Below are 25,222 nucleotides of genomic sequence, written 5' to 3'. Positions count from 1 at the left end.
ATATGTACATCTCACATATAAATAAATACATAATATTGTTATAGGTAAAATTAATTTTTTTTTTCTAATTCAATTTAGAGAAACATTATGTTCGTCTTAATATTTTTTATGTCATGCTAACATGTCGTTTCTACAATCGACTTGAGATATTCGATCCAAATTATGGGCTCCCGCACCCACATATTTGATTTAAATTGGCTGAATGGATATTGTATATCATATTATATGTTATATTCCCTTGTAGCCTTTCTATGGGTTTTTTTTTTTTTTTTTTTTTTTGTGACATGTTTCGATGTTATACTTGATCATCATGACAAACAATTGCATGAATAAAAATGAGTAATAAAGTTCACTCCTATTTCAACAAATAAAGTAGGCAGGAGATTAGAAGAATCGGATTTCCATTTCCCTTTCCCTTTCACCTTTTTCCGAATTGAATAATAATTAAAAAAGAAAATGGGTTTTTCCATTGACTATACTATTCCGAATTTCCGATACTACCCCTTCGGCTTTCGTTTGAGAACTGAGAAGATTCCTACTTCGGTTTGACCTTTCGACACCCCACTGCATTCAATTGTGTCTGCGGCTGCGCATTCATATGTCAGCAATATTTCCTGTCAAGCGTCAAAGGGAACCCTCCACGTCAGGAGTCACAGTACGCATAGTGGGCCTACGCGGCAACGAGCTTCGCTTAGATGGACGGTGTAGATACCGTCTCAGCTAACACAGTGCTGTCAGCCTGTCACGGAGCTTCCGTTAATAGCTTTGGTGCCATTTTCTGGCTTTAATGTGCTCCTTCTCTCTGACCTGGCCGTATGTCCACTACTCAGCCTCGTTCTATACGTGAAACTGTAGCGCGAGTAAGTTTCACAGGAAAATCAACTCGTTGACGGGTCTTATTCTTCTCTTTATCGTTAGGCTTGGACCAACCAGTTTTAGATAGGCTTTTCGGACTCTCTCTCTCTCTCTCTCTCTCTCTCTCTCTTTTGTTGCGCGCTTTTTGAGTGTTCTTGGAAATCCTTTGGTTCGCAGCGAAAGTACCTGGATTGGTGATCTTTTTCTGATTCTTTTGGAAAATCGGTTCTTGGGTTTCTCCATGAAGGGCTATCGGTAGTGAGGATTTGGGTTTTTCATGAGCAGGAAGATTATGCGCTTTTTGTACTGTTCTGCAGAGTTTTTCTTGCTTGTCTATGGGAGAGCCGCGTGGAAGATACTCTGAAAGTTAGAGCCTGCTTGATGTATGGATGAATTTGAAGGAGTTGTTGTGGTTTAAGAGCTGGGTTGTGGCTATTTTCCGTAGTTAAGAGTCTTTTGTTGTTTGCAAGATACTGGGATAGAGGGTTTATTTGTGGGGAATTCTCTGGTTTAAGAATTGGGTTGATCTCGTTTTGATTGTATGATGTCTTCGGTAGTTCAACCGCTATCTATTAGTTGAAGAAAAGTCTCAGAGTCTAATTGCTTCCGAGTAAACAGGGGATTGAGCTTTCTGATCATCGTTCTGGTTTTCACGGCGCCGGGTAAGGCTTTGTTATTGTTGCTCTTATTTAAGCTTCAAACTTAACGAATAAGGTTTCTTTATTTATTTTCAAACTTAACAATTTCAAAGTTTTTTTTTTTTTTTTTTTTTTTTTTCTACGGATACCCAAATTTTTACTTTTGGAGATTGTAACTGAAATGAATCCTTTATTATGTTTCACTCTCCAGTGTTCATCCCTCAAGCCAATTGATAGGGGTTCTGTCCTAACGATAGTAAAGTAACCTATGACCCATAAAATTTTGAAATTGATACTCAGTATAGTTGGCAACAGTAAAACTTTGAAGAAATTTTAGGTTTAAAGAGAAAGGTGAACAGAGATTGCACGCATATAAAATTTTGCGTATGTTAGTCCCAAATTCTGGCATATATATGTTTTGGGTGAAACTTCTATACGATCACTAGAAGGGAAATTAGCTGTCGCAAATTCAAGTTGGTCAATCAAAAGATGTTTTGAGATTTGGTCTGTCTCAACTCTAATAAAAGTTAAGATGGTGGAGTTACTGCTGTTTTGCGAGTTATCTTTACATCATTTTACCATTTGGTTGACAATATATATATATATATATATATATATATATATATATATATATATATATATATATATTTTCTCTCTTAGAAAAAGAGAAGCAATTCTAGTATATTGCATATGTGAGTTTGATGAACAACTCTGTAGAGCATGCATATGTCGTGCTGCATGTGAAAGTGTGAAGCTCTGCTGTTTTGTTTTGGATGTTATTCTATTACTCGGATTCTCACGTTGCACGTGGAAGGGTTATGTATACAGTGTCTTGATTTGATGCATTATGTTAGATACTTGGATAGACTTTTTTGTAATACACGCATGTAAGTAATACTTTTCATTGTTGTTGAACATGCAGATCTAAGCCAATCCTCTTTTGAATGGGGTCTGATGTTGCTGAAGTAGTTGATAAACTGCCAGATCCTTCTTCCTTCAAGGTACCTTTATCCTGAGGGTCTTTTCATAATGCGGAGTCATATTGTATTTTCAGGATTAATGCGTTTTGATGACTTCGCCCATGCGTAAAAGAGGTTTAAAACTTTATCATAAATAATAGGGTTGATCACTTCTCTTTTTCTTTTTTTTTCTTGGTGCGTGTCTTGATAAGTTTGTTGGTAAAATTCATACATATATCACAAGGGTAAGATAATTTGTCTTGGGTGCGTAATGCTAGAAGTTTCCTTTGTGTCCCTCCAAGAATAACGTGACTTTTAAAATTACTATTGAGTTTGTAATTGATCACTGTTGAATTTTGATAAAATGGTGATTTAAAAGCCATCTCATTTTTTGAGGGACTTCTAGAATTACAAGTATTGTGTACGCCAAATTTCTAATTCTGTTGAAAGAAAAATATTGTGTTTCCTTTATGGTTTCACAGAGATTTAAATATCCAAGTTGCTGAAGTGAAATAGGAACCGGTAAACCAGCTTTTACTATTATTTGAATCAAGATGGTAAACTCGCTACCAAAATGCTGTTTCTCAGAAGGCCTAGGTTGATCAAATTTACAATAGAGTTTTTTCTTATTGTTATGGAGAGGATGTTGTTTCTCTAGAATGACAAGGACTGTGGTTGCCCTGTGGAATCTTATGGAATAATGTTTAAATATGAGCTCATTTTGTGTCTTTGAATATTATTTTTGCTTTTACACAACTATTATGTTTTTGTCACATCATCTCATTCTGTGTATCTGATCATGATTGCAGGTGCATTCTTTAGTGTGTACTGAACTTCTGAAATTGGTTGCTCGGATATTAAGAATATTTCCAGCTATAGAAGCAGCTCGCCCTCGATGCTCATCAGGGATACAGGAACTATGCTCGTTAAACTCTGCAATTGACAAAGCCAAGCTACATCTTCAGAAGTGCAGCGACTCTAGTAAACTTTACCTGGTTTGTAACTTATTCAATGATTAAGGATAAAAAAGTAGGTTAATGTGAAAACTTTCTGGTGTATTTCACCACAGTGATAATCATCATAAACAACTAAAAGGAAAATGATGGAAACAAACATTTTTTTGCATTACTTAATCATATCTTCCGGCGGCTTCCCCTGTTAGCAAATGGAACTTTATCTGCAGTAAAACATGATCTAGAGTGTTGCTGTTGATGAGCATTTCAATAAGCTTGCTCCGCCATATCGGGGGGTTTTTTTTTTGTTGGTCTGAAGTGCATGCGTATGTGTTAGATTGCTTGCGCGTATGTGTTAGACTGCTTGCTCGTCTGTTGTCACATGTAGTACCTGTCTCAAACTGATCGAATTAACAAGCCTTTTTTCTTCATTGAAATCTCAAACCATAGCTGATAAGGCCTGCAATTTTCTTTCAGGCAGTAACAGGGGATGCAGTACTCTTGCGGTCTCAAAAATTAAAGATCTTGTTGGAGCAACGTTTAGGCCAAATTAAAACTATGGTTCAATCTGAGTTGGCTGCTGAGGTTCGTCAAATTGCACACCCTTTAGAGCTTTATTATTTTTTTTTTCTCTATCTTTTTCAGTTCCAAGTTCCCACCACACTCAAAAGAAAGATGAGGTAGTGGATGCTTATATATTGATATAAGAAGAAATTTTTATCATTACATGATAATGTTATCATAGCAGTTCCTCAGTTATATATATATTTCAAAGCATGCCAATGGTATCATTGTATATTAACCCAGCCACTTCACTTGATTTTGAAAGTGCTAGTTATATGGGTGTATCTGGTCCCATAAGGCGATTCTTTGGTTTCTGATGCTTGTATGCCCCAATTGGAATGATTTAAAGGGATGCAATTCCATTTCCCAACTCTCTTCCCCCCACCCCTTTTACCTATGCAAAAACCTAGAAAACATCTCGCAGGGCAACTACAAAGCATTAAAGCCTGCTTCAGTCCATGGTGTACTTCACAGCAATATTCTTCTAATAGGGGTTTTCATGGTTCAAGAACGTTGTGGGTGACCACGTGTCCCAATCCCACCCTATATTTGTTCCATAGTTTCTTCCTTTCTTTCTTCCAAAAAAAAAATTCTGAGCCTGAGTTACTTCATGGAGCTAATGATGAAATGTCATTTGCAGATCTCTCACATCATGGATGATCTTAGAAGAGCAACTTTTACCCTGGGCTCATCTGAAGAAGAGGCTGGTAAGGCTGTGCGAGGATTGCTCCAGCAGGCCGATTCTGAATCAGATTCACTGGAAAATTCTCAAGTTAGAGTTCTTCAATTGGCAGCTTCAGCACTTAATATTACATCCTCGAAGGCTATCTTGATAGAGAAACGATCTATCAAGAAGCAGCTTGATAAAGCTAATGGTGATCCAAGAAAAACGAAGATTTTAAAGTATCTTTTGTATCTATTGAAGAAATATGGAAACTTAATCCTGCAAGAGCAATCAAGTAATGACCGTGTTCAGAATGAAGGAGCATTTGCTTTTGAGAACGGCAGAAATGGCTCTGCATATAGCCAGTCTGTTGATGTGGAATCACGTTTAGGAAATGGGCATCATGAGGCTCAAGGCGACATCCTAAGGAGAGCTATACCTCCTGATGAATTTAATTGTCATATATCTTCAAGATTGATGTATGATCCTGTTGTCGTTGCATCTGGACAAACATTTGAGAGGATGTGTATACAGAAGTGGTTTGATGAGGGTAATGACACATGTCCAAAGACAAAAATGAAACTGGCCCATCTGTCATTGACTCCAAATACAGCCATGAAGGATTTAATATCAAAGTGGTGCATGAGGAATGGAGTCAACATTTCTGAGCCAACTATGCCACAACAAGTACTTCACCCTTGGGAAACTTCCTGCACTTCCATTGCTAGCTTTGGCAGTTCTATGAATGATCTACGTCTTCCGATGGATATCAGCAATATTTCACTTGGGTCTTTAGACACTAGTTACACTTCGGATTCATCACGCACTAGGATAGCAGATGGCTTAACCTTGATTCCTATGCAGACAAAACATGAGTACAAATGTCAATCTTATGGAAATATTCATGAGGAAGATTTGGAATTTCTATCTAAACTAGCTGGACTTCAGTGGGAATCCCAATGCGAAGTTGTTGATAATGTCAAAAAGCTTCTGGATTACAGCGAAGAAGCTTGTCAATATACATCATATGAAAATTTTGTGGAACCACTTGTTAGATTTTTGAAGGATGCACGTGATCTGCATGATGTAAAAGCTCAAAAAGCTGGATCTCAGTTGTTGTTGGCATTTGTGACCAAAGACAGGTAATTTACTCTGTTGATTGGTACTAGTTACAATGCCTTCTCTTCTAGTTAGGTGCAACTGCTACTTTTTAGTTTAAGACGATTCTAATTGTGTTAATGTGCATTAACTGGTATGGCAAGTTCAATGCATGACCTGGTTCCTTGTAAATTGAGAATTATCGTGTTTTGACTAAATAGGGAAGAGTCTCTATTCAATATATTTAGCCATTTTATATAATACGATTTTTTTAAGACCTTGGAATTGGTTGGACAAGGATCCTCTCTATTTCAAACGAGATCGATAGTATCGATTTTATGGCTAGGATTTAAAGCCGCATTATTTTAATTTTTTAAAAGACTTGCCAACATTCACATTATGTACACGGTTGGATGTACCAACTAACTTTAAATCCTGACCATGAAATTGATCTATTTCATTTGAAATAGAGAATATCCTTGTCCGAGTTGGTTTACATCCCTAGCTTTTTCCACATGGAATTGCATAACATCTGACAATTTGAACCATAAAATTTTTGTTTTCTTCTATAATTGATTTCTTGCTGACTTCAATCTACGAACATGTTTCTTCATGCATGGGGCTCCTGTATAATACTATCGTTACTCTGTCTTGCTTCATGCAGAAGTGGTATCTCATACTTACGTGAAGAAGCTTTTAGTCTCTTGGCCACTTTTATCAATTCAGAAATAACAAAAGAAGCTCTAGAGATATTGGAAGTGTTGTCTGGCCATCCGTATTGTAGAGCTAAAATTGAAGCATCTGGTGCTTTGACGTCCATCCTGAAGATGCTCGACTCTAATAACAGAGATTTCCAAGAATTGGCCATTAAAATTCTGTGCAATTTGTCCTCAAATGGTGACATCTGTTCCCACATTGTATCTTTGGGATGCATCCCAAAATTGGTTCCTTTATTAGCTGATAGCACTCTTGCGGGCAATTGTGCTTTTGTATTGAAAAACTTATGCAATGTGGAAGAGGCTAGGGTTTCTGTTGCTGAAACTAATGGATGCATTAGTTCGGTTGCTGGACTACTTTCGGCCAGCAGTCATGAGGATCAAGAAAATGCAGTGGCTGTTCTCCTTTCACTGTGCTCTCAACGTGTTCAGTATTGTCAGTTGGTCATGGATGAGGGTGTCATTCCTGCTCTTGTTTATATATCTATCAATGGTAATGACAAGGGCAGGGTAAGTGCGTTGGAATTGCTCCGGTGCTTAAGAGATGTCGAGTATGATAATGATCGAGAGTGCCCTGGACCTTATATTGATGCCTCTAGAGACTGCACAGATCCCTCTAAAGAAAGGAAATCAACAAAGGCTTCTGCATTTCGTGGAGTGATGTCGGCGTTCACAAAAAAGAAGAAATGAAACTTTGTCTTCAGCTCATTTTTAACCTAGTGGTAGCTGAAGATATGTTATCATCATATTCTCTTTCTCTGCTAACCTGTAGAGTTTTTTTCTGTTTTTAGGGAATGGAGCAATGATTTCATCATGTATAGTTAGTGGGTTGATGGGTTTTTAGGTTCTATTAGTGATTCCCGACATGTAGTTTTTGTTAGCTTTAATTATTACTTCATGATGTATTTGCTGCCATTTTCTAGATAATAGCTTGTCAAGAATGTACAGATTTGTGTTGTTCGATTTGTTGTATACTTATCTTACACGCCTGATTTGATGCACACATACATTAACAAATAAATGATATTAAACATGAGAAGAGATTACCATCAGTTTTTTATCTTTTTTGGGCAAATTCAACACAACGAGTACAGAAGACAAACAAAAAACAGGACAAAAGAGGGAACCAGATTAGTAGAGATGGCTCATTTAGGTAAATTTTGTACAGGCTAATTTGCTCTGAGAGACTTTATTTAGACTAGACAAGAATAAGCCGTTCATGGGCTTTAGAAATAGCTGGTTCCAGACTGCCAATTTGGAGGACAATCTTGGTTAAACGTCATTTACTAGTGTTTAAATTGATGTTGGCAAAAGACAACGGCCAATTGACATCTTGGGAAACTATTTCATGGTCCCGATTAGATTTATAGCATTTAACGATATTCATGATATCACATCATTTAAAAAATTTTAAATGACATGTTAACATGGATAATACATACATCGTTAGATGCCGTGAAATATGATTTAAACTATGAAATGAAGATGATCCTATTTTGAGATGCTGTCGGTGGGGGAGGGTGGAGCCGGGTGGAGCCTTAATGGCCAAAGGCAACGGCAAATGGGGAACACACCCACATGAAGTGGATGGAGATCCTCCCAACACTCCCCATCTCATGGTTTCCTACCCTTCTCTTACCAGCCTGTTTCGTATCACAAATGCAATTTCATTGACCTTGTATCTTCAACCTACGTCCCCATCAAACCTAATGTGATCTTGTCCATCCAAATATTATTGCGGTTTGGTATTATCACAACTTTGTTCAAACAATCTCCTTTGACAAGCAAGAGGCTTACATGATTACTCTATTTTAATGGAATCATTTAGTCTAATTTTTAGACCAAAAAATATACATATATTTATCTATATAAATATTTTAAGAAATTTTTTTTTAACTAAGTATAAATATTTAACTAGAAATATATTAATATCTTTTTTTTTTTTTAGCTGGAGCAAATTATATATAATGTAGGCATTAAGTCACGAGGTGTAATTTTGGTGTGTGAGATCCAACTTTATTAGTCTCATATGGGGGACAAAAAAAATGCTCTTTTGCATCATAGTGACAATGACTGTTAACTGATCATAGAAAATAAGTTTGAAAACAAGGTGATTAATTATCTAAAAAATAATAAAAGTGAGGAAAGAAGTGACCATGCAAAGGCACAAATGGAAGGATTAAAATTTCTTTAGAAGGTTAAAAGAAAATTTGTTTTTAATGTATGGTTACATAATCTTTTATTCTCATTAGGCTATTTGTATGTGTGCATATATATATATATATATATATATATAGAGAGAGAGAGAGAGAGAGAGAGAGAGAAGTACAGCAACTCCAAAAAGACCACCGACCCACTATTGGTGCTGTCGTGGGCAATATACGAGGCCGGAGGTTTACCAAAGATGTTAAATTGTTTGTTAAACTCGCCGGAAAACGTTGTCGGGAACGGTACGGAAGTGAGTTTGCTGGAGAGACAGCGAGCAAGGTTGGAATGGCTAGACAAGCTTCAGCAGCCTCAACAACACTATGTTACCAACGTCTCAGACAATTCCATTGAATCCCACGCAAACCCTCGGCATCGGAGTCTGATCAGTGACAACTTGTTGCATGGGGAGCCGGAGCACCAAGACGATCCGTCAGCTAAGGCTGATGTGCAAATTTTGGGTGATGATAGTTTTCCCGGTATTGCAAATTTTGGAAAAGAGTTGGGTTTTGTGTCGCCGGAGTGTAGGAGTAGCGCTTTAACTTTTCATCAGGAGCAGTCTCTTCTGAGGACTAGTAGCCGCCTGCCGGTGGCGGTGGTGGAGGAGATGGAATATGTTTTTGACAAAGACAGGTTGAATAAGAGAAAAGCAGAGGTGTGTTTCTCTGTTTCTCTGTTTCTTTCATTCCCTTTATGCCAAAATTCGGAAAAGCACTGCTTCGTACACAGGATGTTTAGTTGTTACAACTATTTGATTTTGATTGAAGTTGATGATGTTAAAAAGCACCTATAATGGACATAAACACTTCTGACTTTTGGTGTACAGTTTGTTGTAGCAGTGGAATGTAAAGACAAGAGGATCAAAGCAGATGCAGGAGTGGAACCTGCAGCCAGTGAGAAAAGCTGTGGAGAAACTTCACAGGAGAATTCCATGGCTCTAGAGGTTCAGAAGCCCGATTACATTCATGTGCGGGCGCGACGAGGGCAGGCCACTGACAGCCATAGTTTAGCAGAAAGGGTATGTTGGAAAAGATCAATTTTGTTGATTAAGGCGAATCACCTATTGAAAAGTTCAGAATTATATTGTGTCTATGGTCTACAGGCAAGAAGGGAAAAGATCAACAATAAGATGAAATATTTGCAAGATATGGTTCCTGGTTGCAGCAGAATCCTGGGCAGGGCTGGTATGCTCGATGAAATCATCAACTATGTTCAATCTCTCCATAGACAAGTCGAGGTAATTGAAACTTATTTGGGTTTGCAATTTTAAAAAACGTACTCATTCACTTGCAATTTGAAAATGCAGATTTTTCTACGTTTTCAAATTGTAGTTTTTTAAACAAACTCTCAAACGATACATTTTAGGTGAAATCGCAATGCCATATGCACTAGCGATTTTTGTGTTTGATACTTTATTAAGTGGGATTCGATTACATGCAGTTCTTGTCAATGAAGCTTGCTGCTTTAAATCCGCAGCTAGAGATCAACACAGATAACTTTGAGAAAGAGGTAAGGATGAAATCGCTTTTTGTGATCTCTCCTTTGCTTATTGATCCACCACCATGATGGTTTTGTTAAATGGGAAAATTGTATATACTCAAATGTCATTTCTTCTGTAACTGACTCTGTGCTTAAATAATTATGCAACGAAGTTTCCTGCTTACATCACCAGTTTTCCAACAGCCACTAGGCCATCAGCAGTCGCCAATTTGCCTTTCCTTCAGCTTAATCCAGTTCAACAAGGAAACACAAGCTGTGAACTAGATGTGCTGATAAGCTCTTCTGCAACTCTCCCAGAACTATATCCAGATTCATCCTCCTTCTCTGTAATTGCTTCTAGATTCTATGGCTTTTACCATTCAACTACCCTCTTTTTGCTTTATATCATGCTGTCATATCCATGTGCTTTTAATTTCATTGCAGAAAGTTCAATCCTTTCCAACCTGGGAAAGTGGTTTGCCAAGGCCTTATAATGTGGGGTTTCATTGAGGAATATCAGCAGCCCCTTCATGCACAGGTAGCATTTCACATGAATTTTGTTTTCTCTCTCTGTATTTTCCTTCTTCAGTTCAATGTTATACAACATAGGTAAAGGGGAAAATGATTTTGATGGGGGCAAATAGACATCACAAGATGATAGAGACCGTTAACAAACTCTATTATGGCCCATATAGTTTTATGCCCATACTCCGACGCAATTCGAACCCGACACGCGAACACAAATTACTACCCTTACATTGGACATATCAGTCTCAAGCTGAAGATGTAATTGTCGACCCTAATAATGACCATATCAGACGAGTTTGTCCAAAATATATGTGAATCTGATAATTTCTCAGCAAATATGTATTTTTTTGGTTACATGTATGGTTGCTTTATGGTAATGCAGTTATCTTTATGGAATAAGCATAAGATATTATACCCTTGCATGACAATGACAAAAGATTTTCTCTTGTGACCAAATGAATAGAGGGTGAGGAAGGAGGACCACACCAGAGGTATCACAGAAGCCAGATAATGAAAGAAGATAAGGCTCAAGAACAATGGTTAGAGACAGGAAAGCATTGTAGGGGGAGGGGCTGATGAAAAGGGAAGATGCTGCTGACTAATTGACCCACATGTTGTTGCTCTGTCGGATCAACTTGGTTTGGCTGAGAAATCTAGGGCTAGGGCTGGGCTTGTTTGGATTTGTGATTTTTTTGTACTCTGTGGAAGAGAAAAGGCATTGGATAAGACAATGAAATCGTAGGCATTGATTCAACATCCATTGAACAACATAATCTTTTAATAATTTGCATTATTCGGTTCAATGTCATCATTGCTCGTGTGACTTTGTTAAAATATTAATTAACTAATTAAATAATTAAATTGGTTAAATTAGGATTTATCAATATAATTTAATATCAATAACTCGATACGACACAACATAAATCAAACACATGAACAAGTATTGCCCAACCAAATTTTAGGTACGCAAAAACTCTTATCCGAAAGATAATTTAAAGGCTAATATTTCAGGGTTATATATAAAAGGTAACATAGCAGGAGGCTATTTGACCAAGACATGACATCTTATTAACCATAAAAGAGTTTTCTTGGTCAATTTGTGGAGCAAAAAACACTCCTGCTTTATATTTTCTTACGACCTAATTTATAGAAAATTTGTCTTTTAATAAAAATTGAAAGCTGTAAATTCAAGGTCATATTTGAGTTATCCATCCTTACAAAATAAGATAAATTTTGATATTATATTTATTTCAACGTTAAATGTTTCTTATGATATTTTTAATTTTGTATGTAATTAAAAAGTACAAGAAAAAAGATTTCCTTTTCTTCCTATTCAGATTATTTTTTTGTGCGTGGTGGTGGTTAATCAGTTTTACTAGATGTCAAACTGTTGATACAATTTTTGGTCCACATTATTGTTTGCAAGCAATATTTCTTTATGGTTGAGCTATGAGCAGAATTTTTGTTCGTCAATGGAATTTTTGCAAAATAAAAGCATGATTAGAGGTCTCTGGTTGGGGCGCCGAAGGCCCTCTAACACTCAAATTAGCATCTCATATATGGGTAAATATATATAGCTATGATATGCCACAAATACTTAGTAATTTGTGTGTGTAAAATGAGATATATGAAAGGGAAAGAGAGGTTATGGAGAAATAACGATCTCCTAAAGAGGAAGAGATGTGAGAGGGAGAAGAGAGTCTAGAATCTCCTCGAGAGGGAGACGGAGAGAGACTTATGTCACCTTTTGAATGGGCAATGGTAAATAAACATAAATAGATGAGAATATTTTATCCCCAACACTAAACAATAAAAATTATCTTCAAGTTTATTTTGGTAGTCCAATTAAGCGATAAAAGATTAGAAATTAGTTTACTAAAATAATTTTCCAACAAAGCAATAAAAAAAAATAAAAAAATCGGCTTTTAAAAAAAAAATAAAAAAATAAAACATTCACAAGGTTAATGCTACGGAGAAGCATTCATTTTCAATAAATAAATATTGATCTTACTTACATCCTGTTTTTTTAATAAAAAAAAGGAAAAAATATAAAAAAAACTCTCTAAACTATCAGCTGTTTTTGATTTAGCCTCCTAATATTCCAAAAGTGATAAAGTAGTCCTTCAAACTACCAAATTATTACATTTTGGCCACTCCATTAGTCAAAACCGTCAGTTTGGACAGAAACTGCAAAACGATGTTATTTTGTTATGGGTAAGTTACTACAATGCCTTTTTATGAAAAAAAAAAAAAAATTGGGGAAAAATATAAAAAAGCCCTCCAAACTACCGGCCGTTTTTATTTTAGCACCTTAATGTTCAGAAAGTGATAAAGTGGCCCCCAACAAAACGACATCGTTTTGCAGTTTCCGTCCAAACTGATGGTTTTGACTAATGGAGTGGCCAAAATGCAATAATTTGGTAGCTTGGGAAGATAGTTTATCACTTTTAAAATATTAGGGGGCTAAATCGAAAACGACTGATAGTTTGGAGGGCTTTTTTTTTTTTCCCAAAAAAAAAAAAAAAAAACAAAAAAACAAAAACAAAAACAAAAAGATTTGAATGAAGGTTTTTATTTTGGTTTTGGTTTCACCGTTTCAGCTTTTTCATTTTCACTTCCCCCCCATTTTCTCACGCTGCTCTACCCCGCACACACCTTCCGCCTCTGCCCACCACCGCCACCGAACGCACCGGCGACGCCCACCCACCACAGCACCTGCAGTACCAATAGTTGTACTTTCACTGGGAAGTATTCCCGGAGACTTTGTACGGCGGCGCCCACCAAACGACACCTACGCACCACCTGCGACGCCCACCATCCAAAACTGGCAGGCCGAATACTACCCTAACCTGACATTTGAGGTAGGCTGAATGGGTATCGGTTTTGTTGGGCTGAAATCTTGATGGGTTTTCTTGTTAGGACCGATTATAGTAAGAATTGGTGGTTTTTTGTTTGATTTCGAAAATGGGTAAGAATTTTTGGGTATATTTTGTTTTTCATTGGGTAACCGATTATGGGTTTGGTTCTAATTTTGTGATTTCTTTACTATTTTGATGGAATTTGGATGATTGATTTTCGGATGGAAGGTTGATTTTTGTTGAGTCCTAATTTCCTTGGTCGATGTGTTGAAATTTTTTGGGAATTTTTCTGTTTAAGCCGAATGGATTTGGGGGAAGCTTTCTTCGGTTATTGTTGGTAGTTGTTGAATTTTGATATTCATGATATAACATTTATTCATAACACATGTTTAGCTACAAGCTACGCATTTTTCTGAAGACTATAAGAACTGTTTTGGTTTTGGTTTTATTTGCTCAAGATCAATCTGCTTCTCTTCTCAATAGGTGTTTTAACTCTTGCATGCATATAAGATGTGTATTTGGTTGCTTTGGTCATTATTGCTGTTTTTTTGGTGAATTTTCAGGTTCTGTTTGATTATCAAGAAATTGAGGAATCTAGGCAGTGAGGAAATTAGTTATGAATATTTTGTTAAATCATTTGTAATGAAGAGATTACGATCAAGATTTTTAGGAACCATGAGAAGTCCAATATTTAGTATACTGCAATAATCATTTCATGCGCATATGAGGCTTATAAGGTTCCATGTCATGCTCTGTCCCTAGGAATTCCAATTCACACAATATATGTCCCAATTTTTATGGCATAACTTTAGTTCTCAAAAATCTTTCATCCAATTCACATCAAACTCTCATCACCACAAACTAAAATATAATGGCCATTATGGAGAATCAAAGGAGCTATTAACCATGTGTTGGAATTGGATGTCATTATTGATGCCATTATACTTATTAAGCAATTTGAAATTCCGTCAAAATATTAGAACTCTTGCTTGAAGCAACAAACAGAACAATAATTTAAACTTAAATTAGAAATATACATGTTCGTGGGTATTTCAGCATGTGTTGGAATTGAAATTCACAATTCTAATTACCCAAAACATAAGCTAAATTTATCAATGAATCACATTCATATCTCGCACAAACCAATCCTGAAAGAAAAGAAGTCATAAACTAAATTTTTGGACGACTTTAAGGCTACATAAAAGTATAGGACAAATGACGATTATCCAACTGCAAAAAACGCATAAATACCCATCAACGATGTGCACCCATTAACAATTTGCCCTAAATCCCTCACATTTTTGCAATTTCTTCGATCCAAACACACACAAAAATTTTATTGTAAAATAAAGGAAAAAGTCTTTTAAGTTTTAGAAGAGTTTCTTATAGGGGAAAAGGCCGTGGTGGCCAGTGCACTGGATTGTGGTGGCCGGTGGTTTGGGAGAGAGAGAAACTATGTTCGGGTCAAAGCTGCTTCTGCTTCATGGTGGCCGGTGCTCCTACTTCGTGGTGGTCGGTGTGGCCAGCGGTGGTGGATGGGGGTGGCAGCCGTTTGTGGTGGTGGGTGGGAGGGGTGGGAGAAATTGAGAGAGAGAGAGAGAGAGAGAGGTGAGAGATTTGGGGGTGAAAGTGAAAGGTGAAACCCTAAAGTGATACACTAACGTGCGCGAAAAATTATTAATTATTATTATTATTTTTTAATATTAAAAGGCTGGTTAACCCAGATTGGATTAACCAGCCTTTTTGCGGACAGGTTCTGCACTTTGTGCTACTGCGTAGCATTACTCATTAATTTTAGGCTTTTGAATGTTTGAAAGGTTTTCTGTTCCAATTAGTTTCTTTGTCAAAATTAGGGTCCAGTCTCCGGAGTGAAGGTAACTGTTAGGCTATGGCAACGGAGTCATCGGAGGGAGAAGAAGAAGGGAAGATCACCAGTGGGAATCATGTGCTGATAGTGGAAGATGACCTTCGAGAACTGGGAAAGAAGGCCGCTTGGAGTGTCAGCTCTTGCAAGCCTGGCAATGGTGTCGGTTCTCTCCGCGACGACAACCTCGAAACCTATTGGCAGTAATTGATCACACACACCCACCCAACAGGATTAATCTCTCTGATTTCTCTCTTTTTGAGACCCTAATTAGTGTTTTGTTTTTGGGTTTCAGATCAGATGGTGCGCAGCCTCATTTGGTTAATATTCAGTTCCAAAAGAAAGTTAAGCTTCAAGTATGTGAGATGCAGATTGTGATCTCAAACTTTCGCCTTCTTCCCAACTTGTTTTTGTGGATTAAGGGGAATTAATGGGATTGTTTTTGTTTTTGAAGTTAGTCGTTCTTTATGTGGATTTCAAGCTTGATGAGAGCTACACGCCAAGTAAGATCTCCATTCGCTCTGGTGATGGGTTCCACAACTTGAAAGTAAGTTCTCTGGTTTTGGATTATGTTAATAATCTTTGAATTGGAACATATTGACAGAAGCAGTAATCAATATTTTTGGTTTTGCTTTTAATTTGTTCATTAAGAGTCAATTTGGTTAATCTGGTTGTGCTCTCTGCAAATGTTTTTAGGAGATAAAAACTATGGAACTTATCAAGCCTAGCGGTTGGGTTTATGTATCCTTGTCTGGAAATGATCCTAGGTAAGCGGTTGAAGCCATATTTACATGTACTGCTTTTGCCCTTATTCTTCCAACACTCACAAATTGTTTTCCTATTTCTTCTGTCTGTTTCAAATAGTTTTGAGTTATAAGTGGGTAATACATCTTATTTCGATGTTTTTTTTTTTTTTTTCCAATCATTTGCAACTATGCATGAATTTAACTCACATGCAGAAAAGGGTAGGGGAGATTCATTTCAAAGCATGTTGTAAGTACTAGGGAAAGCTTTAGTCACATTTGCGCTATCACTCTAAAAGTACTAGTCAATTTGGAGCTTTTATAAAATTACTTATAAAACCCAGTCTCACTTAGTAAGGAACTAATGTATGACATGCCTTTATAAACCACTCCTTTATGTGTTCTTAAATCCCTGATGTCCTCGTTAGGGCTACATCATGTAAAGCTTCAATAGCATATGGTGTTACTAGGTTGCTCTGATACCATTTGTAACAATCTAGAGGAAGTGCTAGCCAAATCTGTACCGTCACTCTAAAATGACTATTCAATTTGGATATTCTTTAGAATCACTTATAAACTTTCGTCTAAACTGAAAAGGAGCCAATATGAGAATTAACACCCGTGAGTGTCTTTATAAATCACCCATCTATATGAGATACTCATCTTCTTAAATATGAGATTGTGGAAGTATTCAAGACTCATTAGCTATCCTTTCACAACCTGTTGACCGTGGTTACTGATATTATATTTTACTAACTTAAGAAATTAAGAATTAATTATGGTTTTCTATGTCAACACAAGCCCCACAAACCCCTGCATTGAATTAGCACATCCATTTCTATCAAATCATGTAAGTTTTACTGAGTTGGTTTAGGATCTAAGATACGGTGCGGTGCCAAAGAGAAACATAACTGTAAGGCAATTCCTTTTATATATTTTTCGGATAACATTTGATATTCTGCACTTGTGCTGGAATTTGTAGTTTTATTGCTGCAGTGGGGTTGCTAAGTGAAAGTTGATTACTATGTGACTGAACCACGAGAGTGCTTATATTTCTTGTCCTTGAAAGTGATTTGGATGTGTTGATCTTGTGTGGTTCATTTGTACTTGTCTGCACTGATTTTTGTAGTGTAAACTTCTTTACTCCAACGTGTTTGGCAGGGAAACTTTTGTCAACACTTTTATGTTGCAAATTGCTGTGTTGTCAAACCATCTCAACGGGAGGGATACTCATGTGCGCCAGATCAAACTTTATGGGCCTCGACCGTGCGTCTCCTTTATACTTTTTGTTCATCAATTATGGATCATTAACATCACCATATAGATTATTTAAATTTTCATCGCAGGAACCCTATTCCGCATCAACCATTTCACTTTACTTCACGGGAGTTCATCACCTACTCTTGCGTGAGATGAGAAAGGTTACCGAGCAAAAACTGTGTTGAACCGAGGAGTGAAGCAAGCTTCTATAAGAGTAGCCGGCTCATATTAAGAACCATGAGTATGTATCTCTAGCCATGTATAATCTGTACGTTCAATTTTTTTTCAATACCAAAGATTTAGAACAATATTATTTGGTTCCTTGTTACAAGAAGTGTCAATTGTTTGGTTTTTCTAGTGATATAGCTTGAACTTGCTTTATTTCTTAATCCTCACGACATCTCTTACATCTTCGGGAAAGACAATGGGAACTTGGTTTTGTTACTTTGCGCTAAAAAATACTCCACTGGCGAGGTCTTGTTTTGCCTAATGACGTCTTTTACAAATTTCCTGCACTTTCCCTTGGTAGTGTTTGTTGCATGCTTTTGAAATCAGATGACTTGTTGATTATATCAGTAGGATTCTAAAGGGGAAAGCCTTGGTTGAAGCCTTTTCGGCCTTTGCATTCTATTGGCAATTAGCGTTTATTATGTCGAGATATAAGTATAAGATTATATAGGTTAATCATAACTCAATTAATTTAAGTAAATGAGTCAGACCTCTCAGCCCTAATATGATAATTTTATATTGAGTTCATAGGTCGTATCGAAAAATGTTCTCCCAAAGTGCAGGTCTCATCTGCTCAAGGCACTTGGACCCTACACAGGCTATACTCTTTCATTTTCTTTCTCAAATTTGGGATCCCACCCTCAAATAATGAAGTTTCTTTTTCTAATGAATTTTCAAGGGGCTTATTAGGAACTAATTTGCCTTTAAAAAATTCTTTGATTGAGCCGACTAAACTGTTTGATGCACTGTGCCTGGAATCCGGTTCAAACTCTTTTGCCACTATTAGAAACAAGATTCCACGCATAAACAAAATAAGAATAAATAATAAAGTAAAGAGAGATTCTCTATTTGCTTACCAGCAAATAAAGTAAAGAATCTAAGTTGTTTTCCAAACAAAGATTATGTCACCCAAAAAAGGTGCAAGTAAGATAATATTCATATGACATCTTTCGATTCATAGAGTTCTTATAGGATTTTTTTTTTTATTATTATTTAAATTGAGTTCTTATAGGACTTGATAGTCCTCCATTAACTTGATTTCAGCCCTGCATATTTTCTACAACAATTCTTACTGCAACCTAGTAACTGTATTATAGTTTTAGACTTTATGCTAAAATCTAATTAAAACTTCCACTATTTAATTACCCTCTTTCGGGAGTGGATGGATCTTTTTTAACGGCAATCTAGTTACAGATTACGCTCTCCTGGACAGCAATATCTCAAAAAAAATTCAAGAAAATATTCAGATTATATCTTTATTACAATTCGCCAATTTATAAATAACTTATAAAAAAAGTAATGTGAAGACGCTAATTTTTTTAGCATGCACATTAGTACTCTCACGCAGCAATCTGAGGCTGAAATTAAGAATTAAAGTACATATTGAAATCTCTAACAATTTGTTGTCTAAATGAGTAGCAATTTATAAGAGTCCATGTAAAACCCATTGATTCATATGGACTCTCATAATTACTACCTAAAGCAGCAAATTGCTGAGAATTCATATCCATTAAGTACTCTCGACTATCAAGCCAAATAGCTCTTACCACCACATTTTCTTTTCTTTTCTTTTCTTTTTTTTTTTTTAAAAAACACACCATGATCATGAAAGAAATGCACAGGCAAAACTATAATATGAGTCTATTTGGCTCATAGGGTCAAAAGTGCATTTTTAAACAAAATCATAAAAAGTCTCATTTGAAATGTGTTTTAAAAAAAAAAAATAGCAATTTAAAAAGGTTAAAAAGACGTGAAACTGCAAATCCAAACTGACCCTAACCAAAATCCAAAGACAGGATGACAATTACTGGTTCTAAACCTATATCAGAAAATACCCTATTGCAAATGAAGTTAGAACCCATCAAAGATAGATCATAGAACCAAGACGCCTAAAACCAATTAACCCTAGAGGAGAAACTAGAGGCACAACCACGAGTTAAGCTCCAACCGACTCTAAAAGAGCCATAAAATCCACCACGATGAGAAGCAGACATAATTCACTTAATTATTTTTAATTTAATTTCAGTAGTGCCAAGAAGTGGAACAACATACAAGTCAAATCCCGCAGGGGAAAGAAAAAACTACTGGATGCACAAGATTCTCAGCAGTGTTCTGCCATGCATAATGAACTTTCAGGAAGAGCATTATCTTCTATTCCCAAAATTTAAAGGGAAATTCAGCAAATGGAGATCAAGATCTCCAACCAACATGGGTTCATTCACAGGCGGGTTTAGTATCAAAGCTGCTCAGGCAGATAGCAAAGGCTTGGAAGGCAGAGAGTGGGTAGCGATAATCCATGGTGAAGATGTCTTTTCCAATTTTCCCGAACTGTAAGATCACCTTTTCTTGCTCTGCAGCTGAAACGTTATGGGATGGACCAACAGCTGCCACAAGCTGGAAATTCTTAACAGAAGCAACTGTAACCCGTCCTCTGAAATTTAAGCACCAGCACTGCAGCTGCTCATGCCATCTAGGAGCCTTATTTTTAAGAACAAGTGGCTCTCCCGAGCCCCGGACTGACACCACTGGCGGCTCTGAGAGGCTTGTGGAGCTGAAATCTATGATTGAATCCTTTCCTTTCGGAACTGGTAAGGGAGAAGAGAACAACTGCTCATCAAAAGAGTGTGGGAATGATGTTGGTGTTGGAGCAGTTCCACCCTCCTCAATAGAAGACATGAGTATGGTGTGCATGGCGCAATTCATTCTCCTCGGTCCTCTGGTGCGAAGCACATTGAGCTCGTAGGAGACGGTCCCTACGCTATAGTTACATGCTGGTACTCTCGGAGATACCTGCTTAGAATGAAATCTTCGACTGGACCGACTATTTAGTTGAACGGTGGCTTCACATGGAGGTTGGCTATCATATATGGTGAACTTCGTACCCAAAAAATTAGACCTGTAAAAAATTTGTCAATAAATGTTTGGGGATATGAATGAAGAAGTGATGCAAAAGGGTACGTAGCAACTGCATTGGACAAGACTTGCCTCAATTTACCAACATATGCACTGCTGGCCCGAGAAAAATCATCCCCAACCAAAGATATAACAAAGTCTGTGCTTGTTGCCCTTCTGATCTTTTTGGCTGCTAACAACAATTTTTCACTCTCATCTTCGGCTGTCAATTTAATAAGCTCATAAGTGAGAACCACGTAGGAAATGATATATTTTTGTCCCACCAAATTATTCAATTGATTCCTTTCATCCAATAGGGTTATCCTGGGCGTTATCACTAGTTTCCTCCCATACAATTATTTAAATCTATATTAGGAAATCCGTCGCATCTATATTAGTTCCTTTTACTGAATTCTTCAGAAATAGGATACACAAAAAAAGAGACCATAATCATTTTATGTACACAACTTCTACCAGCATTGTAAAACTCAAAATTCCAGATATCAAGAGCAGCAGTCCAGCATTCTCAAGCAATAATGTCAGGGTTCATAAGCTTAAATTTATTCAAAAATGAGACAAATGAAGAGAATTACTCACAAGGCACCAGACCACAGAACAGAAAATATGTAGAACTGGCTCTGTCCCTTCTGATAAAGCACTGTATTGGGGACTCTCGAGGGCCGGGCTATTCATAAGCATAGAAAGAGTAAATGAGGATGACAAAACGCAAACTCCCAAAAAAAATGAAGAAAAAAAAAAGGGGGAGGAAAAAAAGAGCAGAAGAAAAAGAAAAGAGCATTACCTGCTTCAGTGAGATAGGAAACGTGAGCCTTCCACATTCCTCAGGAGTTTTGACAATCTCCCTAGTGATTACCCTCCATGACCTACAAACTGAAGCACAATAGACAACAGCTTTCCGAGCAGGCCACGAGGTCTCACTCTCTTCTACCCTCCGGATTATGTCCAAGAGCAATTCAGGTGGTAAATTGGACCACCGGCCCTGCTGAATTGGTTCCAATAAGGGTAGTGGCGTTTGATCGGGAGCAATATGCGACCTTGACTTTCTATGCCAATACTTTCTTTCCCCTCCTCGCCTTGACATGCTCCCCATTCCATCCTTCATCTCCCGCAGCTCGCGAACAATGCTTTTAAGGGACATTTTAATGTATCACATCAATCCTCTCCTTCAATATCCAACTGCAAACCAAGAAAATCCACCTAAGATACAACAAAAACCTACAAACCGGTTGAAACCATTCTGGAAATTTTGAAAAGATAACTCTTCAAATATTCAACTTAGAATTAGACTGTTTGTTTAGGCATAATATGTTTTCCACTTTCTTCCGTTGCAGGCAGAAATGATTTCAGAGTCGACTCCAATATAACACCAACCTGGGAAAAAAGTGGTTTTGTGATATTAGTTTTGTTTGTGATGGTTTCTGTTGTGGGTGCGGTGGTGAGAGAGACTCGGTCTTCGGTTATGGGTTGTTTCCAGTGAGGCAACGGATAAACCAACGAAACACCTGAAAACCTTTTCAACAGCATTTTCAGGTTCCGATTTTTCACTATAAATATTTTCGATATTTATCCTCGGGAAAAATGTTACGCCTAAATAAACACAATGTATTTACAAAGTTAAGCTAGCAATCACTGCGGAAAATACGAAAAATGCAATTTATTCTAAATTTAACACCCAAAAATCTTGCACAAAACTCATAGCTATCACTTCTAAGCATTTACTAGGATAGGCTAGTAATCACTGAGGAAAAGATGATGGAAACTGCAATTTCTTCTCAATTTAATTCAACACCCAAAAATCAAAGCCTTCTTTTCTTCTTCCCAATCTTCCATCAAAATCATAGCTATTACCCACAATCCATGCGAATCCAACCATAACCTCCGAAACCCATTACAATCTAAAGCACAACAACAACAAAACAGTAACTTTCCTGAAGATACCGATTGAAGAACCTGAAAAAGACAATCATTCCAAACCCAAACGAACAATAAAAAATGTGGATCCAAGAGCAACCAACCTGTCCAGCTACACCACACCAACAAAAACACACGGATCGGACCGAACCAGCTCAAAAGATCCAGAACCTTCTTTCCAAAGATATCATTGGCGGACCTCTTCCGATCGCCGAGCAAACCTAGAACTCCGGAAACGGAGGGCTCCGAGATGGCCGACGCATCATGGTTTTTGAGTCGCCGCCGGCACCACCACCACCTCCGGCGCCGAAACTCCAGAACAACCGTTAAGACGACGACAACTAACCCACCACCACTACCACCGCAAGGCCACAGCTTTCGTTTTGTGGATTAGAGGACCCTCAAGAATTTGCTCTCTCACCTTAAAAACCGGATCCAAGGCTCACTTTTTTCGCTTTTCTTATTTTAATATATCCCGTTGGATTATTAAATTCTTTGAGCGCATCAGGGGTCTGATTTGATCATACTGTTTCAAGCCAAACACGTGTTGCGATCAAGCTGTTTGGATTTGGGATTTGATTGGAGTATATTGATCGACAATCCTCCATATTTTGGTACTAAGATAATATAATACTCTTTAAGAATTACAGATTTTCCTGGGAAAATTTAGGACAACGAGGGTTTTATGTGACAAATAGGAGACGACAGAAGTGGTCAGCTCTTGCTATAGAAAGACATATAATAACATAAATATAAAGAAGAATAGTATGAAATAAAGAAAAGAGAGTAAAACATAAGGTGGTTCGATATATAGCCCACATCCACACACTAAATTCTTAATAAGTTATATATTTTTTTGATTGTATAAAATGATTACATAATTTTATTTATAGAACTTTATATGTGATTTGAAATATTTTAAATACAAACATATCATTTAAATCATAATTAACAAATATTATCTAAATTCCTTCATTTAGGAAATACAAAATCAAAATTTATTGTAAATGATTTATAACATTTTTTTCTTTTTTTATGTAGAATGAAATATATAATTAATGAGGTGTGATACAGACATAACTTAAACCCAACTTTAGCCCAACTTTTAGACCAAATTTCTTTTTCTCTCTAGTTTAAGGCTCTCTCTCCTCCAAAGGCAGTTTTTTTTTTTTTAAACTTAAGAGAAAAGTCGGACCAAAGTTGAGTTTAAGTTGTGCCTTTATCATTTTCCATAATTAAAACTTCAAATTTTAATTCAAGTTTCTTCTTGTATTTTCAAATTTATTGTAATGCAAAAATAATTAAAATTTATATAAAGCACACTTAAAAAATTTATTATCATCAATCATAAACGTTGATAGACCATATATACACTCGGCCCATTTAAGTCGAGCGAGTACACTAGTGACCTCAGGATCCGAGTCTTGATGACTAGACTACGAAAGTTGATGTAAGAAACAAGACATAAAACATACAATATGACTCGATATATTAACTTAACTGTTAATTAAAGAGTAATGTTATTGGTCATCTTTTTATTCTCTTAAAGTTGATGTGAATTTTAAAATTACTGTTAAATTTTAGATGAATCATACTTAAATTTGGATCCAATGGTGATTTTGAAAACCGTATCAACTTTAAGAGGATAGAAAGATGATAAACAGATAGTTCTTAGCATTACTCTTAATTAAAAACGTTGAAATTATAGCGCTCAGATTAATTACTCTACAATTTTATAGGCAAAATCTAGTTAAGGCTATAATTCACTGGTGACAGCTGGGAATGTTATATTACCATTTCTTGTATGATAAGAACCTTACATTATAAAATTGTCTAAATTGTGTTTTAAGCATTAGACAGCTTTTTTTTTTACTAATTTAAATATCAAAAAGTTTTTTTATTAATAATTTTAGACAAATTTATTAATAGGTATCTGTGTACTGAATTGGACCGTGCAATGAATTTGGAATTAAAAATAAAAACTCCAAAGCTTTGGTAGAGGCAATTAAAATTGAAAAAGCCAAATAAAAACAAGAGCCCGAGCCCCCAAGAGTGGGTCAAAGTAAGCCATGTGAGAGGCACACTAATTTAATAGGAGTAACCCATGTCAGATTGGACCCCAGCCGGGCCCACACCTTCACGTGCTCCGGCCCAATCCCCTCTCTCTCTCTCTCTCTCTCTCTCTCTACTCCCGAGAGGCGTGGAAGGATGTACTGGATTAGTCATCACTGCGTAACATGTTGAAAGTACACTATTGAATATTAACTACTAGACCACACTTGCACTCATTCATACTATTTATACTACACATTTCATCAATTTTTCTGTCCAAATTATTAAAATTAATACAAAATTTATTTATTTAAGTTAATTTTGAAGTCTATCCATTTGGACAATAAATAGTTGAGTATAGGAACGAAGTCAGCCTTGAGAATGGGTAGGGGCCATGGCTGAAAAAATTTAATGAACGGGGGCCATTAGCCAAAAAAAAAAAAATTAACCATAAATTTTTTTTTTTGTCATTTGGGCACCTGCCAGTCCTCCCTTTCATCCGTCCCTGGTTGAATACTCTGTTGAGCCAAGTAAGATGAGCTTTTAGCTACATGGCTATTTTGTTAAGCCGAATGTGAACGTTCTGAGCCTAAAAATATGAAGTTTGACAATTTAAATAAAAAAATTTAGGGATTTGTGAAGAGAAAATAGACTTGTAGTCAAATACTTTGCATTGTGATGTACGAGACAGTTGCATGGCAAAAGTCTAAAAGGAGGATTTAAGAGACAATTGT

The 25,222-nt window shown here is 36.7% G+C and overlaps 4 protein-coding genes across 4 annotated transcripts; 3 read left to right on the top strand and 1 right to left on the bottom strand.

The window, feature by feature from the left end:
- The first annotated feature begins 799 nt into the window (after positions 1–799).
- Positions 800–7,430, top strand: LOC132187052 (U-box domain-containing protein 5). The gene is made up of 6 exons (XM_059601205.2): positions 800–1,517; positions 2,416–2,494; positions 3,262–3,447; positions 3,883–3,990; positions 4,610–5,775; positions 6,396–7,430. The coding sequence occupies exons 2-6, from the start codon at positions 2,438–2,440 to the stop codon at positions 7,135–7,137; spliced, it is 2,259 nt and encodes a 752-aa protein (XP_059457188.2). The 5' UTR covers positions 800–1,517; positions 2,416–2,437; the 3' UTR covers positions 7,138–7,430.
- Positions 7,431–8,792: 1,362 nt separating this feature from the next.
- Positions 8,793–11,395, top strand: HBI1 (basic helix-loop-helix (bHLH) DNA-binding superfamily protein). The gene is made up of 7 exons (XM_059603070.2): positions 8,793–9,307; positions 9,479–9,670; positions 9,755–9,889; positions 10,093–10,161; positions 10,305–10,478; positions 10,576–10,669; positions 11,123–11,395. The coding sequence occupies exons 1-6, from the start codon at positions 8,852–8,854 to the stop codon at positions 10,639–10,641; spliced, it is 1,092 nt and encodes a 363-aa protein (XP_059459053.2). The 5' UTR covers positions 8,793–8,851; the 3' UTR covers positions 10,642–10,669; positions 11,123–11,395.
- A 1,863-nt stretch (positions 11,396–13,258) lies between these two features.
- Positions 13,259–17,718, top strand: APC10 (anaphase promoting complex 10). Its single transcript, XM_059601209.2, has 7 exons — positions 13,259–13,520; positions 15,371–15,584; positions 15,677–15,737; positions 15,836–15,928; positions 16,078–16,148; positions 17,286–17,390; positions 17,471–17,718. The coding sequence occupies exons 2-7, from the start codon at positions 15,406–15,408 to the stop codon at positions 17,538–17,540; spliced, it is 579 nt and encodes a 192-aa protein (XP_059457192.1). The 5' UTR covers positions 13,259–13,520; positions 15,371–15,405; the 3' UTR covers positions 17,541–17,718.
- A 1,887-nt stretch (positions 17,719–19,605) lies between these two features.
- Positions 19,606–23,049, bottom strand: TLP2 (tubby like protein 2). The gene is made up of 5 exons (XM_059600851.2): positions 22,541–23,049; positions 21,307–21,701; positions 21,102–21,189; positions 20,598–20,727; positions 19,606–20,508 (listed from the first exon to the last, which is right to left on the bottom strand). Exons 2-5 carry the CDS (start codon positions 21,661–21,663, stop codon positions 19,827–19,829), a joined length of 1,257 nt encoding a protein of 418 aa, XP_059456834.1. The 5' UTR covers positions 21,664–21,701; positions 22,541–23,049; the 3' UTR covers positions 19,606–19,826.
- Positions 23,050–25,222: the final 2,173 nt, after the last annotated feature.

The sequence above is a fragment of the Corylus avellana genome, chromosome 6 (assembly GCF_965113065.1).
Source record: "Corylus avellana chromosome 6, dhCorAvel1.hap1.2, whole genome shotgun sequence".
NCBI classification, from domain to species: domain Eukaryota; kingdom Viridiplantae; phylum Streptophyta; class Magnoliopsida; order Fagales; family Betulaceae; genus Corylus; species Corylus avellana.
This window is presented reverse-complemented; position numbering and strand designations above follow the sequence as displayed.